The sequence below is a fragment of the Sarcophilus harrisii genome, chromosome 3 (genome assembly GCF_902635505.1).
Source record: "Sarcophilus harrisii chromosome 3, mSarHar1.11, whole genome shotgun sequence".
NCBI classification, from domain to species: Eukaryota; Metazoa; Chordata; class Mammalia; order Dasyuromorphia; family Dasyuridae; genus Sarcophilus; species Sarcophilus harrisii.
Window position 1 is genome coordinate 377,888,270 of NC_045428.1, and position 18,813 is coordinate 377,907,082.

General features: G+C 33.9%; 1 protein-coding gene across 1 annotated transcript in view; it reads left to right on the forward strand.

Annotated features, from left to right (window-relative positions):
- Positions 1 to 18,813, forward strand: part of STAT4 (signal transducer and activator of transcription 4) — a 138,748-nt gene that overhangs the window by 51,750 nt on the left and 68,185 nt on the right. Inside the window, exon 4 of the mRNA XM_031960295.1 lies at positions 10,991 to 11,089. Within this exon, the coding sequence (XP_031816155.1) occupies positions 10,991 to 11,089 (99 nt within the window). The remainder of the gene's footprint in view (positions 1 to 10,990; positions 11,090 to 18,813) is intronic.

Here is an 18,813-nt window from a genome sequence, read left to right on the forward strand (position 1 = left end):
AAAAGTTTCATTGTTAATGGCAGCTCTTTATCTTCCACTGAAAGTTATAGAGTGCCAAATGTAAGACGAATCTAACAACGGTTTTCTTAGTTCTTCTAGGTTAGTAATTCCCAATTTTGATTTGGTGATAACCATTGGGAATTGCTAATTTATCTTCATGATATGTCGTCTCAAGTTTTCATTGATGTTCAATTTTTTTTCTGTAAAAGCTAAGGGCATTCAATTTGGGAAATCTGGGTATTTGAGGAGACACACACATGTGCATGCATGTGTATGTGTGTACATATACACATCAATATGATTATAATATACTATAAATACATATATGCTCATCTTTATTTCAGCAAGACTTTTGAAAAACTCTTTCATGATATCATTATGAAAAAAGAAAAATGTGTAAAATGAGCTGGAGAAAGAAATGGCAAACTACTCTAAGATCTTTGCTAAGAAAATCCCTCAAAGGTCATGAAGAATTAGACAAGACTGAAATGACTGAACAACAACAAAAGAATTGAATACCACAGATAGCAGGGTTAAGAGACTATTTGCTAATGCATCAGTATCAACAGCACTGGAGGTTACTAGGGACAAGCCCTATCCATCTTGTTCCTTATCTTCATTAATGACCTGAATGAAGATATAAAAAGCTTGCTTCTCAGTGGAACTGATGACAGGAAACTGGAGGGAAAGACAGATTCAGGGCTTAAAAACATCTTAGCAGCCACAAACATAGTGGTGTCTACTGCAATCTAATGGCTATTCAATCATAACTAACTTAGAAAAGTTTGGGAGATAGGACTGACTTCTGTAAGAATGTAAACTCCTTGAGAGTAAGAACTATTTAATTTTTGTCTTTGTATCTTCATTATCTAGCACACAATAGGCATTTATTTAATAATAAATAATAAATGCTGATGATTTACTGATTAATTCATGCAGCCTGTCTAAAATTATGTATGTGCCTATATGGATCCGAATGCCTGAATTTTATAAACTCTTTGTGGAACAGTCTGTGGGGTTTGCCTAAATGATTAAGTTTTTAGTAATAAGGCAATGCCTAGATTAAGGAATTAGAGAGTTGATGGATGAGTGAGACTGACAAAATTTATTTTGTTATCTACTATATAAAATTTATATGGCACACAATTTCTCCATCTTTTAGTAGTTGCTGTGTTATTGTGACCAAGAATGATTCATTAATTACTTGATGGCCAAAATCATGCTAGAGAGCCTCTCCAAACTTAGTTTGAAAGGCAAAGTAGCATGGAAGATAGAACGATAGCATCAGGAAGACATGAGAATGAATTCTATCTCTGACACTGATTACCTATGTGCTCTAGGAAAGTCATTTAACTTCCCTAAATCTGTATCTTCATCTGTAAAATGCTAATAATGATGTCTGTAGCAATTATCTCAAATGGTTATTGGAAGACTCAAATGAAATAATGTATATAAAGTACTTTGCAAATTTTAAGGAACCACTGATTATTAATTATTAATTAATAAATATTATTAATACCATTTTTGGTTTGATCCTCATAAAACTGATGGATTCCATCAGTGGGCCAATATTCGTATCTTTTCCAGCTAGACTGGACCTGTCAGAGACTCACTCTACTGACATCTATAGAAACATAAGAACCTATGGTCATCTTTTATTAACAGACTCTTAGGCTGAATTGATAGCAGCATAGTGTCCAAGTCATGGGAGCTAGAATATTGTGTTCCATTTCAGGTGCCTTATTTCAAAAGGAATTGCTGTCCAAGTAGAATGTGTCCTCAAAATATTAGCTCTGTTTCAGTTCCTTTGTAACTTTACAATTCCATAATCTGTTCTCCCTCCTTTCAGGACAAACTTGGATCATAGACCTAGATCTGTTAAAGATCATCAATCCAATTTCTTCATTTTCCTCACTTGGAAAATGAGAATCAGAGTTATTTGGTGACATCACATGGAAATTAACAGGAAGATCTGGGATTCCAAGTGTAGCCCTAAGAGCACTGCTGTTTCTACTACTACAATATTATGTATCAGATGATAACAATTTTCAAAACTAAATACATCTCATAATTAAAGGTAGGATTGTTAGCATCCCCAAAAAAGTAATCCCATAAGAAATATATGTGAACATATCTCTAAGAGCCAAAATAGAAAGTAATCATTATTTGATCATTTATGTCAAATTATATTCAAAGTCTTTAAGTATATTGTAGCAAATTATGTTCAAAATGAGTCTGTATAGTTTTGTTGCCGTGTCTATTTAGTATATGGCTAACTGAATAATATTTTTCTTTAAAAAAAATAAGTTTATGTTTTATCCATTGATGACTATTCATTGCCCAAGCAGGTAAATTATAATCGCATAACATAAAGCCCAGGACAATTATCATACATCACTCTCTCTCAAAATTTTTATTTGCCAACTAAGTAATTTATTCTCACAGAAATAGTCATACCCTCCAAAAAATTAAAATTAAAAACTATGATAGTAAAAAATAAAAAGGAAAAATCTGAAAGGGATTACTTAGGTAATCAACACTATTTTCTGGAAAGGTCGTGTCTGAAATAAGGAGCAGGATAAAAAATGGTAGCATGATAGAGAGTGTATAGTGTGGTTGAAAGTAAGAAAAATATTTTTAAAACATTTTACTAGCAACAACTTTCAGCATTTTTAGTGCATGAACTTTCCTTGAAGAAATGATGGGAAAGTCCCTGTTCTTTATTATTTTGAAATCCCCACATGCAATCATTCACTTGTCAGGAGTTTTTTTTATTTTTTTTATTTTTTTGTTCTGTACAAATACATTTCCTGGCTATGACTCAATCTCATTTTTGTTTATTTTATCAACGGCATTTGCCATTTCTGCAAAATTGTACAACAGGATTTTTGGGGTTTTTTTCCCCTTATTTGACCATCAACTATCATGAACACTATCATGTGTCAATGTGAAGCATTTTATGTTAGTTAATTGTCCAGCATTCTTGTGCCCTAAAAATATGCTTAAAAGTAACAAATACAGAAGAACAGCTACCCTTGAAATCCTTCTCTTTCTTTAAAGGCTCACCTTAGATACCACTTCCTCCTTAAAACCTTTTTTCATCCCTCCAGCTAACATTAATTTCTCCTTACTCACGTTATCTTACACACTTAATCTGACTTACTTCCGTTGCCCTTCTCACGTTCTAACTCATAGTTATTTGGACACATGCCATATTCTTTTATATTTATATTTCTCATGACTTGTTTATATCTGGTATTTAACACTTTTTAAATTGAATTCTGAGAAATGGTAAGTGAAAAGCAGACATGATTCTAGAAACTATTTCTATTTCTATTGGGTTTTGCAGTAATGTATATCTCCATTTAGGAGAGCAGTTGGGTAGCTCACAATATAGAGTGTTTGATCATCTGGTCTTATATACTACTAGCTGCATGACTCTGGGCAAGTCACTAACCTCTGTTTACCTTGGTTCCTTATCAATAAAATGAGCTAGAGCCCCAAATGGGACCATGAAGTATTGGGCATGACTGAAATGATTCAACAACAACAACAACATGTCCTTATTTAATGGAGGAAACCAATGTAGAGAATAGAAAAGTTGAAGTTGACTCTAATTAGTAGGTGCCTTTCTAAAATTGAAAAATAAAATTATTCCAACCTAATGGCTTGGGACAAGAGAAAGCCAGGATGAGGATTACACTGAATCCATCCTTTTTCAGCCACCTTGGGGTTTCCCCAATCTTTTAAAAAAGATGGCACCATTTGTCAAGACTGACAATTTTATCATTTCTCTGTCTCAAGACAGGCATATTAGGCATTTTGCAAGATGCCATTTTTATTGCAATTTAGAGCTAAAAGAAGTATGCATATGGATGCAAACAAAGTTGTTCAATTTTAGCTGGAGTCAAGATTCACAAAGAGCCACTGAATAAACTTCTATTTAAATTGGAGAAAAAGAATGTTAAACCACAATGCTTTCAACTGTCTAAAGAAGTAAATATACACAGAAATATGAAGTCTGGCTAAGAACAAGTCATGGTAATACAGTAAGAGTGATGAAAGTCTAAACAATGTATTTGGTCATGTAGATAAAGAATAAACATATACAGATACATTTATATATGTATATTTATATATACATATATAAATCTTCATATCTGATGAATTTTGTGGTGGAAGAAGGAGAAACATGAAGAACATGAAGTAGCTTAGGAAATAAACTAACAAGTTAAAAATTTCCTGGGAGTATACCTACACCTGCAGGATTGGCTCTTGGAAAACTTTCAGAGTAGGCAAAATTAATCTTTAAAATCCTTTACCCACAATTCCTGTGTCCTTTTCCTGTTATTCTGTAGCTGCCAATTCATTCAATCTTTAGATTCTAGAAGGAAATTGATTTGGAAAAAAATAACCACTAAAAAGTTAGTGTGACTTCTCTTCTCTTGTTTCTCCCAGGACTATCTACATGTTTTAAAAAGATCTTGGGGAAAGAAACGAAAAAGAACATACTCCTTTTTCAAAAAATTAATTTTATTAGTAGCTTTAAAGGTTTTTTTTGTTCAATTGTATTTCATTCCGAGTCTTTGTGACTCCATGGGGGTTTTCCTGGGGAAAAATATTGAACTGCTTTTGCCATTTCCTTCTCCAGCTCATTTTTACAGATGGTTGCTCCTTACTTTTCAAAGAGGACCAAAATGACATCACTATGTTAGAGCTGTGTTGCAATGTATGAATGTGGTTGATCAAATCAATATGAGCTCAGAATGTTTTGCCACAAGTTGGACACAAACAGTCCCTATGAATATTTGGAGTGGCTTTTCTAACTTTTGCATCTTGTGTTCTCTTTAACTAATTCAAGTCTTCTTTGCTCATAAAGCACAGCACCTTCTCTGATGAGGGCACGCCATGCTGGGCAGTTCTGTGCCAGTATCTCCCATGTCACACAATCCATTCTAAACTTCTTAAGAGACACCTTGAGAGTGTCCTTGAATCGCTTTTTCTGATCATCTTACGAGCACTCACCATCTGTGAGGTCTCCATAAGATAGTCTTTTTTGGCAAGCACACATTTGACATTCATACACTATGGCCAGCCTGACAGAGTTGTGCTCTCTGCAATAGTTTGAATACTTGGCAGTTTAGTTTGAGTAAGAACCTCAGCATCTTGTATCTTATCCTGTCAGATAATCTTCAGAATCTTCCTAAGACAATTCAAATGGAAGTAATTCAGTTTCCTGGCATGGCACTAGTATATTTGTCCAGGTTTGACAGCAATACAACAATTTTCACAGATGAAGAGCAGAGGCAAACAGGGTTAAGTGATTTGCCTAGGATCACCTAGCTGCTAAGTGTCTGAGACTGGATTTGAACTCATGAAGATATTTTTCTGACTCCAAGCCACTAGTGCTCCATCTACTGCATCACCTAGGTGCTCCTTTATTTTTACATCACCTAAATTTCTTTATTTAAACCCCTCCCTTCAAGAGAGTTTCAAAGAATTTTAAACAAAGAATTTTAAAATAGGCAAGGGTAAGGGAAAGAAATCAGTAAAATTGATCCAAGTGTTGAAAAAATAATTTACACATACACACACACACACACACACACACACACACACATCCACTGTTCATTCTCCTCCTTTCCTGACTTCACCTCTGCAAAAGAATGAGTAAAAGTATCTTTTCATATTTATTCTTTGGGACCAAGATTGTTCAGAGTAATTTTGGAATAAGATTACAGTGGTGGAATTTCTGACATCAAATACCAGGAATGAGTGAGGGCTCCTCCCTGACATTGCAGTCATACCATTAGCTGACTTCTCTGTTACAGCCAGCCTAGATGAGAGAGAGTGAGTAGGTGAGATATTGCCTGCTATTTTATTGTCAATTGAACTTAAAGCTGCATATGAGAGTAAAGGCTGAGGAGGAGAGAGCTTGAAGGAAAGGCAAGGAGGAGATTGCTTTGTGGCAGAAATACATAAAAATAGAAATGTATTAGCAAAAGCAAAAGGGGCCATCTGTGTAAAAATATGACCGCAGTTATCTCTGATACACAGAAACTATGTATCTTATAAGCAAGTGTATAAAGCACAAGATCTGGAATCAAAAAGACACAAGTTCAAATTTGGCTTAAGATATTAGCCATATGGGGCAGCTAGTTGGTATAGTAGGTAGAGAACCAGCCCTCAGGTCAGGAGGACCTGAGTTTAGTCTCAGACATTTACCACTTTTTGGTTGTGTGACCCTAGGCAAGTCATTTAACCCCAATTTTCTCTGCAAATAATAATAATAAATAAATGAAAAAATATTTTAAAGATATTAGCCATGTGACTATTGACAAATCATTTAAATTCTCTGTTTCAGTTTCCTTATCTGTAAATGGGGATCATAATATGTGAAAGTCAGGATTTAACCTCAGGTCTTTCAGGCCCCAGTGACAGCAATCTATGTGCAATTGAGTCATGTAAAATGATAAAAAAAAAATTGGCTTATAGGTTTTAAATATATTTTAAAAAGACAACAAAATCTCAAGTATGAGGGAATTCTCTATCCATTGCCACCTAGGAATAGCTAAAAATTAATGTGAATACCAAGTAATCAGAGCCACTTCTTCTTCCCAAGTCATTTTCATGCAGAATATGGCTTTCCCTCCCCTTTTCTCCCACTCAAAAAAAAAAATGGAGACATTTGTCATATCTCATTAACAGTTCTAGTTTCTACTCTTATTGGTTACAAAAAATCAGAAAGATAATGCCCAATGTTGTATAGTGGATTCTCATACCCATCTAATCATAGCCAAGGAACAAAACAAATATTTAGCTTATGGAAAACTTTTTTCTGCCCAGAAGTCCTCATCTCTCTTCAAAATTCATAGATGTAGAACTAGAAGAGATCATGTGGTGGTCTAAGCTACTCATTATTACTTATTATTAAGAGGAACTGTGGCCTTGAAAGGTTGAGAAATTGACCCAAAGCTCTGAGGATTTAGGTGGCAGAGCTAGTATTCCATTTCTGATTCTGTGATCCCAAAGTTCAGCCCTTCAAGTTAAGAATGATTTCCAGCTGACCATGTTGCCATGACAGTACACTGTAGAGACTATTTTCTCAGTTTTCATAAAAAATAATTTCCTCTTATTCCAGCATGCTTCTTTTAATCTTGATTTTCCTAGAAGATTTTATTCAATGAAGCTTATTCCAAAATATTGATTTTTTTTTTCCTAGTGCAATAAATCTTAACTTTTTTGGGTCCATGAATCTATTTGGAAGTCTGTTGAAGTCCATGGATCCCTTCTCAGAATAATGTCTTTAAATGCACAAAATAAAATGCATAGAATTATAAGGAAACTAATTATACTGAAATACAATTATCGAAACCTGAAATTCTGTTATGCTTTTAAAATATATTTAAAGTGGTGCAATGCATGTTTAATCTATATCAAATTGCTTGCTGTCTTGGGGAATCAGAAGTGGAATATTATCTCTTCCAAATGTGTAGGAGAAACTTTTTTGTCTCTATTGTTCAGAGTACTGGAGATACTCAAATTGAAGAGATAGCAAAACACCTCAATTTATATCCCTAAAAGAAAGGGCCTGTCTTTCAGTGAAGAGTATAAAATATGCCCTCAACTACCTATTTTAGTACTTTGGATCCTTTGTGACTCTCCAACTGCATATTCATCAAGTATCCAGATTGATGATCTTGCATTCCCTGAACAGTTATCATTATTTCTTGCATTTTGACATTTTATTAGTTAAAAGTTTTGAGTCAACCAGTCCAGAAGTAGGTCTATTACACAGTGGTATAATCTTTTACACCACAAGAGCCCTTCTCTGCCTCTTAGGTGACAGGCATTCTACTCTCTGACCTTGTTGCTTCCTGGAACCAATCCATAGCAGGGGAGTGCTAAGAATCATGGTATGGATAATTTCACCAGAAACTCTGTCCTTGGCTTAGTACTCCCCAGCCAGGTTAGGAGTGCTCTTGATAATTTGCGTGATAGATGTGCTCCTGAAAGCTCATTTGTAAATCCTTTTTTAGATACATCAATTTGTATTTTACTGTACTAATGTACAAACTATACTATAAATGCCTTATCTATTTGATATCTAAAAGAGTTCTGTGACGCTTTTGTGAAGCAATCATTTTGTCAAATAATTGTGACCCAATTCTTTTCTTTGAGTCATTTTATTTAATGAGGTAATTCATTTTATGTAGTAGCTAGCAGAAAAGTCTTTGAAGTTGGAAAGATTTGGGTTTAAATCCTAATTCTGATTCATTGACTTTGGACAAATTAATTAGCCTCTCCATACCAGTAAACACTTCTTTAAATTTATGAATTACAATTATTCATCTTTATCTGTCAATAAATAAAAATTTGCTTATTTAGATCAATAAACTTATTAATTTAATTTACTTATTTAATAAATGTTTGCATAAAGCTAAGTTCTCAAATTACAAAATCAAAAATGAAGACAATACTGGACTTCATGGGACAAACTTCCCCAGGGGAAAAACAACACAGAATGATGTAGTAATCAGAGAAAGGAATTATGGTTGGAAAAGTTACAGAGATGGTGGGAGGAGCAATAACCTTTTCCAGTAGCAAAGACAATGTCAATTTGATTATAATTCCACACTAGGAAAGATTTCAGGACTGAGGAGAAAATAGACAGGTGATAGGGGAGGGAAATCAGAGAGATGAGTTTGGTAAGATGGCAAAGCAGCTACCAAGAAGATGAAAGGCAAGTAAAGTGAAATGTGGCTGGAACAGCTGTCTAGATATAGTGAACTTCGCTATGTGACATTCATTAATCGGATTCCCGGGGGTCCAAGAGTGGAATTGAAAGAGTTAATTTCTTCAAGGCATTTTATCCAATCTGAGAGGCAAAATGGTTGCCAAAAAAGATGGCTGTGGAGTTTCTACACCAGCATTCCCTGTATTTATGAAATCATGTGGACAAAAAAAATATATATTTCTTCAATTGAGTTTTTCTTAAACCATGGTATATATGACCTTTCTATATAATTACATATAAATAAAAAACATAATCATGTAATTGGATAGGATCTTGATAATATGGTTTTCTTATATTGTTTATTCATTTACAATATTTTTGGTATAATATTACAAAAGTGAAAAGCATTTAAGAAAAAGTAGAAAGTAAGATTGGATCCTTCCCTTGCCCTACCTGGGATATTTTGGATATTTTATAACCATGATGTCAGGTTTTTAAAATAAGAATTTAACTATTTAATCAATATAATTTTTCATTCTCTAAAAATTCACTAGCTAATTGAATTGCTTGTCCAAAGAGACAGAGGAAAACAGTGGGAGGGAGTAGGGAAACATTAAATTGAGAATCAGAACTGTATTATACTCCTGATTTTGACATAAGTAATACACCTCAGACAATCATTTTATTTCTCTGAATTTCAATTTTTTTTACCTGTAAAATGAAGTAATTGGATTAGATGATCTCTAAGACCCCTTCCAATATCAAATATCTCATTATCTCTAATTTATATATCTCAAAAGGCAGAAAGCAGATACCTCAAGGAAGAGCAAATTCAACTCTTCAATATCCACTAGAGTACTTGTTGCTTGATTATTCCCAAATTCCCAGTCTACAACAGAGCTAGATCTAAAATCAAGAAGACCTAATTTCAAATCTGGACTCAAATTCTTCACCTCATTTCCTCATCTGTAAAATGGGTTAGAGAACTGCTCCAGTATTCTTGCCAAGAAAATCCCATGGACAAGTCCATGGCAGCTAAGCACAGTAGACAGAGCATCAGATCTGGAGTCAAGAAGACTCATCTTACTGAATTTGAATCTGGTCTCAGATAGTTCCTAGCTATGTGATCATAGTTACTTATCCCCATTTGCTTCAGCTTCCTCATATGTAAAATGGAGAAGGAAATGGCAAGCCACTCCAGAATCTTTGCCAAAAAAACTAACTCCAAATGGGAACATGAACAATTGGGTACCACTGAAAAATGACTCACCAACAATAAAGTCAATCAGAGAAAGGAGCCACAGAGGTGGAATGTATTTTCTATTTTTGAAGTCTAGGGTAAAGAGTTGTTTTATGAGGAGGATGCTTCTATGGCATCATAAAAAAAAGAAATCCTGGGAATCAATAATAATGTCTGAAAGAGAATGAAATGCTTGTTGACTTTCTAAAATACTTTTCAAACATTCAAGTAATATGCACACATACACACACACGCACACATATACACGCATATATGTGTGTGTTGTGTGTATGTATATATATAATATATACATATGTATATATTATATATATGAAAGCTATAAGCTATTGTTGTAGTGTTGATGATGGCGATGATGAAAATCATGAAGTCATCTCCAGTTTGGGCTATGAACAACATTTAGCCACTTGGTTCTTCCTAATGAATTTTTACAGTAGGCTGATCATTTTTGAGTATTCGTGTACTTATCCCTTAAGAAGTCCTAAAGTTTTCTGATATTTGATATAATCAACACATCTGTACCCCGTGGTATACAGAAAGTATCACCATCAATAGAGAATTCTTCTTCTACTCAATAAATGTTTGTCAGTGGTGGTTCCAATATTTGAATGCAAGTATAGCAATATAATATAAAAACCTAGATTTATATAAAATGAATTCTTTCTAATTAATATTGGAAAAAATTGCTAAAGCATCGAATATAATAAAATGGCCTTTGAGTCAGAAGATCTGGATTCAAATCCCCTCTAGTTTCATTGCTTACTATCTGTGTACTCAAGCAAGTCAATCCACTTCTCTAAGTGGTATTTCTTCATATGTATCATGAAGAAGTTGAACCAGAATACCTCTAGGGATTTTCAGTTTTAATTCCATGATCCTAAAGTCACTTGCTGTAAGGAATTAATTTAATTCCTTAATTATGAATTTATTGCTAAATTATAAGTAGAGAAGATTCTTTCTTATGCATAATTTTTATATCATCTACTTTTTCTTAGGGAAAATACCACGGAAAATCTATGCACATAGCAGTAGTTATTTCCAATTGTTTAAGAGAAGAAAGAAGAATATTGGCAGCAGCCAGCATGCCTGTACAGGTAATGTACATCATCACCTTACACTCGATGTTTTTAAAAAGCATTACTTAATAGTTCTCCTCAAACAGTCCCCCTTCTTACACTATCATCAGTCTTGCTTTCTTCTGTCATTGCTCATTCCTAGATAAACACTTGCCTAGGCTTGGCCTTTACTATCTCACTCTATAAAAGACTTGAAGAATAGTAGGCAGATAGACTATGCATAAAGTTCTGGGCCTGGTGTCAGTAAAATTCATCTAAGTTCAAATCTAGCCTCAGGCATTTAGCTAGTTGTGTGACTCTGGGCAAGTTGGTTTACCTTGTTTGCCGTGATTTCCTCATCTTTAAAAGATGCTAAAGAAGGAAATTGCAAATCACTCCAGTATCTTTGCAAGAAAACCCAAAGTGTGGTCATGAAGAGTCAAACTTAACTGAAGTGACTGAACAATACCTTGGCCAAAGTGTCAGGAGATCTCTAGTAAAGACCTCCCAAGGATCTATGTTGGCTAACATATTTATCAATGATTGAAAAAAGACATGGATTGCATACTTATCAAATTTGCAAATAGCACTTTAAAAGTGAAAGGGATAAGTAACATCTTAGATATGGATCCCAAAGATCCTGATAGGCTAAAGCACTAAGCTGAATCTAAGAAGATAAGATTTGATAGTATATTTGATTAGGACATTCCATTTCCAAAAATCAGCTTATTGAGTACAAGATGAGGGAGGATTTGTTATATAGAAGAGATATCAAATATCCAGCCTTTGAGCAATAGGAAGCCCACACCACTGCCAAGTATGATCTGAATCAGAATAAAAAGTAATTGGGAAATAGCCAAATAAATACAACATATAAGATAGACTTATTATGTATTTTTATGTCAATATGTAACCTAAGGAATCTTTATATATAGCTCCATAGCCCCATTTATGTTTGACTTTGACAAAACTTGCATATAGCAGCTACTCTGAAAAGGTTCTGAGGGTTTTAATTCAATATGGGTCAATAGGGTAATGTGACAACCAAAAAAGCTAAGCCAACCTTAGCTTTTATTGAGAAGTATCGTTTCCAGGAAACATTGTTATTCTTTTGACAATAAGTTGTGTGCAACTCTTGATAACCCTTCTTGAGTTTTTCTTGGCAAAGACAGTAGAGTGGCTAGCCATTTTCTTCTTCAGATTAAGGACACTGAAGCAAAGAGGGTAAACAGACAGATCCATAGTATCTGAAATTAGATTTGAATTCAGGTGCTCCTGACTCCAGGCCTGGCATTCTGCCCACTGCTCCATCTCACTGTATATTTTCAAAAAATAGGGGAAATAGGGAAATGATAGTTCCACTATATTCTGCTCTCACTGAGACTTCATCTATAGTATTTGTTAGGTTCTGGGTGCCGTGATTTAAGAACATCACAATGCTTGGACAGTTTTCAGAAAAAGGTGTCATGGATTATGAAGGGCCTTGAATCCTTGATATTTTAAGATCAGTTAAAAAAAACTGGGAAGAGGGAATAGAGCCAAAATGGTGGAAAGGACACATGCTTCATTCTGAGGTCCCCTTCTTCCCTCACTACTGATTATTAAATTCAGCCTCTGAAATAGTGCTTGGCTGGTAGAATCCATGACTACTGGGAGTACAACAAATTGCCAGCTGAAGATAATCTGGAAGATCAGCAGAAAAAAGTCTGTCTTGATCAGGCAGGAGGAGGCCAGCACAAGCAGGGAGGCAGAACATGGAGGGCAGTACACACTGAGCAAACAGGGGGAGGGGCAGTCTCCACAGGTGGAGAATTTGCAGAGGGGACTGTCCCACAGATTGGCTGCTCTGCTTTGTCTTCGAAGCAGTAGATCAGCAGAGAAGTTACACAAACACCAAAGGTAAAGTGTACTCCAAAACGCCAAAGCTTAACAGGACCTGGACACACCCACCCAGCCACTGGGAGTAATTCAGCATGATCACAGCACAGTCCCACAATCACAATGCAGCTGGCTTTCTGCAGCACAGCTGCTCTTCCCATGGTAGTCACACTTCCTCAGGGAGGCCACTTTTTGCAACCTGTTCTCAGGACAGCCACTATTCCTCTGTCCTTATTCTGTAGAGGAAGCTGGGAACCTCCTTGCCCTAAAGGCAAACCCCAAGGGCTTTTAAAAAATGAGTAAAAAAAGCAAAGCAAACTCTAACTATAGATAGCTTCTATACAGAAAAAGAACAGATTTCCAATCCTGAGGAGACTAATAGCAGACAGTCTCCACACAAAACCCCAAAGGGAGATGTAACCTGGGACCCATCACACAGGCTCTTCTAGAAGAAATTTTAAAAGATCTTAAAAGACAGCTAGAAGAAAAATGGGGAAAGAAAAGAGAAACTCTTCAAGAGAGTACAGAAAAGGCATATAACTCATTAAAAGAAAGATTTGAAAAAGAAAACAACTCCCTGAAATGTGAAATGGAAAAGGTAAAGAACTCCCAGGGAAACAGAATTTTTGAATTGGAAAAGATAAAGAACTCCCAGGAAAGTAGGATTTGTGAATTGGAAAAAGAAAATAACTCATTAAAAAAAATTTGTGGAAAAAAAAATTGTGAAATGGGAAAAAATTCCATAGAGCAAAACAACTCATTTAAAAATTCAATTGAACATATGCAAAAAAAAGTAAAAAAAAAAAGTAAATGAAGAAAATAACTCATTAAATATCAGAACTGAACAAATGGAAATAAATGATTCATTGAGACATCAAGAATCAGTCAAGCAAAACCAAAAAAATGAAAAAAATTGAAAAAAATGTTAAATATCTACTTGAAAAAACAACAGACATGGAAAATATATCTAGGAGAGACAATCTAAGGATTATTGGATTCTCTGAAATCCATGATGAAAAAAAGAGCTTAGATACTATTTTTCAGGAAATTATCAAAGAGAACTGCCCAGATGAAATAGAATCAGTAGGTAAAATAGGCATTGAAAGAATTCATCAAACATCTTCTGAAAGAGACCCCAAAACTAAAAACTCCAAGGAATATTGTGGCTAAATTTCAGAACTATCAGACTAAGGAAAAACTATTATAAGCAGTCAGAAAAAATACCAAGGAGCCATAAGAAGGATCACTCAGGATCTAGCAGCTTCCACATTAAAGGATTGAAGGGCCTGGAATCTGATATTCTGAAAGGCAAAAGAACTTGGAATGCAGCCAAGAATAAACTCCCCAGCTAAGCTGAGCATTTTTGTTCAGGAAGAAGATGGACATTCAATGAAACGGGTGACTTTCATTTTTTCCTAATGAAAAAACCAGAGCTAAACAAAAAGTTTGACCTCCAACTATAGGACTCAAGAGAAGCATAAAAAGATAAAAAGAACTCTTGAGAACTGTATTTCTGTTATGGACATACATAAAGAACACATGTATAATTTGATTTTACTGTTATAATATAAAAAAGGGAATTAGAAATGGAAAGGGGATTGTATCAGAAAAAGGGAAAAGTGGAGGGAAAAAGAGGGAAATGCAGAATTAGTAGTTTTAACCATAAATGTGAATGGGATGAACTCTCCCATAAAGCAAAGGCGGATAGCAGACTGCTATTGTAGCAGAATCCTACAATATGTTGTTTACAGGAAACACATTTAAAGCAAGGTGATACATCTAGAGTAAAGGTAAAAGGCTGGAGCAGAATCTATTATGCTTCAGGTGAAGTTTAAAAAAAAAAAAGCAGGGGTAGGCATCTTTATCTCAGATCAAGCAAAAGCAAAAGTTGATCTAATTAAAAGAGATAAGGAAGGAAACTATATCTTGCTAAAGGGTAGCATAGACAATGAAGCAATATCAATACTAAACATATATTCACCAAGTGGTATAGCATTTAAATTTCCAAAGGAAAAGTTAAGAAAACTGCAAGAATAAATAGACAGCAAAACTATAATAATGGGAGATCTCAACTTTGTACTCTCAGAATTAGATAAATCAAACCACAAAGCAAATCAGAAAGAAATCAAAGAGGTAAATAGAATACTAGAAAAGTTAGGTATGATAGATCTTTGGAGAAAACTGAATGGAGACAGAAAGAGTACACTTTCTTCTCAGCAGTTCGTGGAACCTATACAAAAATTGACCATATATTAGGACTTAAAGATCTCAAAATTAAATTCAGGAAGGCAGAAATAGTAAATTCATTCTTTTCAGATTATGATGCAATAAAAACTACATTCAACAAAAAGCTAGGAAAAAAATAGACCAAAAAATAATTGGAAACTAAATAATCTCATTCTAAAGACTGAACACAGCAAATCATAGACACAATTAATAATTTCACCCAAGAGAATGACAATAATGAGACAACATACCAAAATTTGTGGGATGCAGTAAAAGCTGTAATAAGAGGAAATTTTATATCTCTAGAGGCTTACTTGAATAAAATAGAGAAAGAGAAGATCAATGAATTGGGCTTGCAACTTAAAAAGCTAGAAAAAGAGCAAATCAAAAATTTCCAATAAAATACTAAACTTGAAATTCTAAAATTAAAAGGAGAAATTAATAAAATTGAAAGTAAAAAACTATTGAATTAATAAATAAAACTAAGAGTTGGTTTTATGAAAAAACCAATAAAATAGATAAACCTTTGATAAATTTGATTAGAAAAAAGAAAGAGGAAAATAAATTGTTAGTCTTAAAAACAAAAAGGGAGAACTCTCCACCAATGAAGAGAAAATTAGAGGAATCATTAAGTTACTTTGCCCAACTTTATGCCAGTAAATTTGATAACCTAAATGAAATGGATGATTACCTTCAAAAATATAAGCTGCCCAGATTAATAGAGGAGGAAGTAAATTGCTTAAATAGTCCCATTTTAGAAAAAGAAATAGAACAAGCTATTAATCAGCTCCCTAAGAAAAAATCCCCAGGGCCAGATGTATTTACATGTGAATTCTACCAAACATTTAAAGAACAATTAACTCCAATGTTATATAAACTATTTGAAAAAATAGGGAAGGAAGGACTCCTACCAAATTCCTTTTATGATACAGACATAGTACTGATACCTATGGTATCCCAGGTAGGATGAAAACAGAGAAAGAAAATTATAGACCAATCTCCCTAATGAATATTGATGCAAAAATTTTAAATAAAATATTAGAAAAAAAACTACAGAAAATCATCCTCAGGATAATACACCATGACCAAGTAGGATTTATACCAGGAATGCAGGGCTGTTTCAATATTAGGAAAATTATTAGCATAATTGATTATATCAATAACCAAATTAACAAAAACCATATGATCATCTCAATAGATGCAGAAAAAGCATTTGATAAAATCCCACATCCATTCCTATTAAAAACACTTGAGAGTATAGGAATAAATGGACTTTTCTTTAAAATAGTCAGTAGCATCTTTTTAAAACTCTCAGCATCATATGTAATGGGAATAAATTGAAATCATTCCCAATAAGATCAGGAGTGAAACAAGGTTGTCCACCATCACCATTACTATTCAATATTGTATTAGAAATGCTAGCTTTGGCAATAAGAATTAAGAAAGAGATTAAAGGAATTAGAGTAGGTAATGAGGAAACCAAATTATCACTCTTTGCAGATGATATGATAGTATACTTAGAGAAGCTCAGAGATTCTACTAAAAAGCTATTAGATAGAAATAATCCACAACTTTAGCAAAGTTTCAGGTTACAAAATAAATCCACATAAATCATCAGCATTCTTATATATCAATAACAAAATCCAACAGCAAGAGATACAAAGAGAAATTCCATTTAAAATAACTGCTGATAATATAAAATATTTGGGAATTTATCTGCCAAGGGAAAGCCAGGAACTACATGAGCAAAACTACAAAACACTTTGCACACAAATAAAGTCAAATCTAACCAATTGGAAAAATATTAAGTACTTTTGGATAGGCCAAGCGAATATAATAAAGATGACAATACTACCTAAACTAATCTATTTATTTAGTGCTATACCAATCAGAGTCCCAAAAAACTATTTTAATGATCTGGAAAAAATAACAATAAAATTCATCTGGAAGAACAAAAGGTCAAGACTTTTAAGAGAACTAATGAAAAAAAAAATCAAATGAAGGTAGCCTAACTGTACCAGATCTAAAACTATATTATAAAGCAGCAGTCACCAAAACCATTTGGTATTGGCTAACAAATAGATCAGTGGAATAGGTTAGGTTCACAGGACAAAATAGTCAATAACTATAATAATCTAGTGTTTGACAAATCCAAAGACCCCAGCTTTTGGGATAAAAATTTGGGATAAGAAATTTGACAAAAACTGCTGAGAAAATTGGAAATTAGTATGGCATTGACCCACACTTAACACCGTATACGAAGATAAGGTCAAAATGAGTTCATGATCTAGGCATAAAGAATGAGATTATAAATAAATTAGAACATCTGATAGTTTACCTCTGAGACCTGAGGAGGAGAAACGAATTTGTGACCAAAGAAGAACTAGAGATCATTATTGATCACAAAAGAGAAAATTTTGATTATATCTGGTTAAAAAGTTTTTGTACAAACAAAAACTAATGCAGACAAGATTGGAAGGGAAGCAATAAACTGGGAAAACATTTTTACAGTCAAAGGTTCTGATAAAGGCCTCATTCTAAAATATATAGAGAATTGACTCTAATTTATAAGAAATCAAGCCATTCTCCAATTGATAAATGGTCAAAAGATATGAGCAGACAATTTTCGGATGATGAAATTGAAATTATTTCTAGCCATATGAAAAAGATGCTCCAAATCATTATTGATCAGAGAAATACAAATTAGGACAACTCTTGATATACCACTACACACCTCTCAGATTGGTTAGGATGACAGGAAAAGATAATGATGAATGTTGGAGGGGATGTGGGAAAACTGTGACACTGATACATATAACCGTCCTTCCTAAAGTTGTTCAAAAGAATATTAATTTAAGAAGTGTTGAGCACTCATTCTTTGAAGACGTTTAAATAGATACTAGATGGTCACTTGTTAGCTATGTTATAAGGAAAATCAGAATAATCTTATTTCAAATCCAGTTTTAGACACTTACTAGCTTACTACAATGAGCAAATCATTTAACCTATGTCTAGGTTTCAACTCTCAAATAGAGATAATAACCGCAAACTCATAGATTTGTGAGGATCAAATGAAATATTTGTGAAGTGCTTAACACAACAGAAACTTCATCTCCCTGTGTTAAAACACTCATCATGTGACCTTTAACCCCTTTTGTCTCAGTTTCCTTATCTGTAAAATGAGATAGAGAAGGAAAAAACAAACTACTCCATTATCTCTGTCAAGAGAAGCCTAAATTGGATCATAAAGAGTTAGACATGACTGAACAACAATAAAAATTTAGGAAATTCATTCTTGAAGTCAAGCCTCAAATGGCCTTTTTTCCAACCACAACTTATTTCTCCTGATTCTGTCATCTGGGGCCAAATGAAATAAATCCAATAATTCCATCACCTGATAGTCCTTCAGATACTTAAAGAGACTTTTCATGTGCCTCCAAAATTTCCTCTATTTCTTCCCAATTTTTTTTACATTTTTTTAATTATAACTTTTTATTTACAAGACATATGCATGGGTAATTTTTCAGCATTGATCCTTGCAAAACCTTCTGTTCCAATTTTTCCTCTCCTTCCTCCCACCCCCTCCACTAGATGGCAGGTAGATCAATGCATGTTAAATATGTTAAATTATATGTTAAATACAATATATGTATATATAT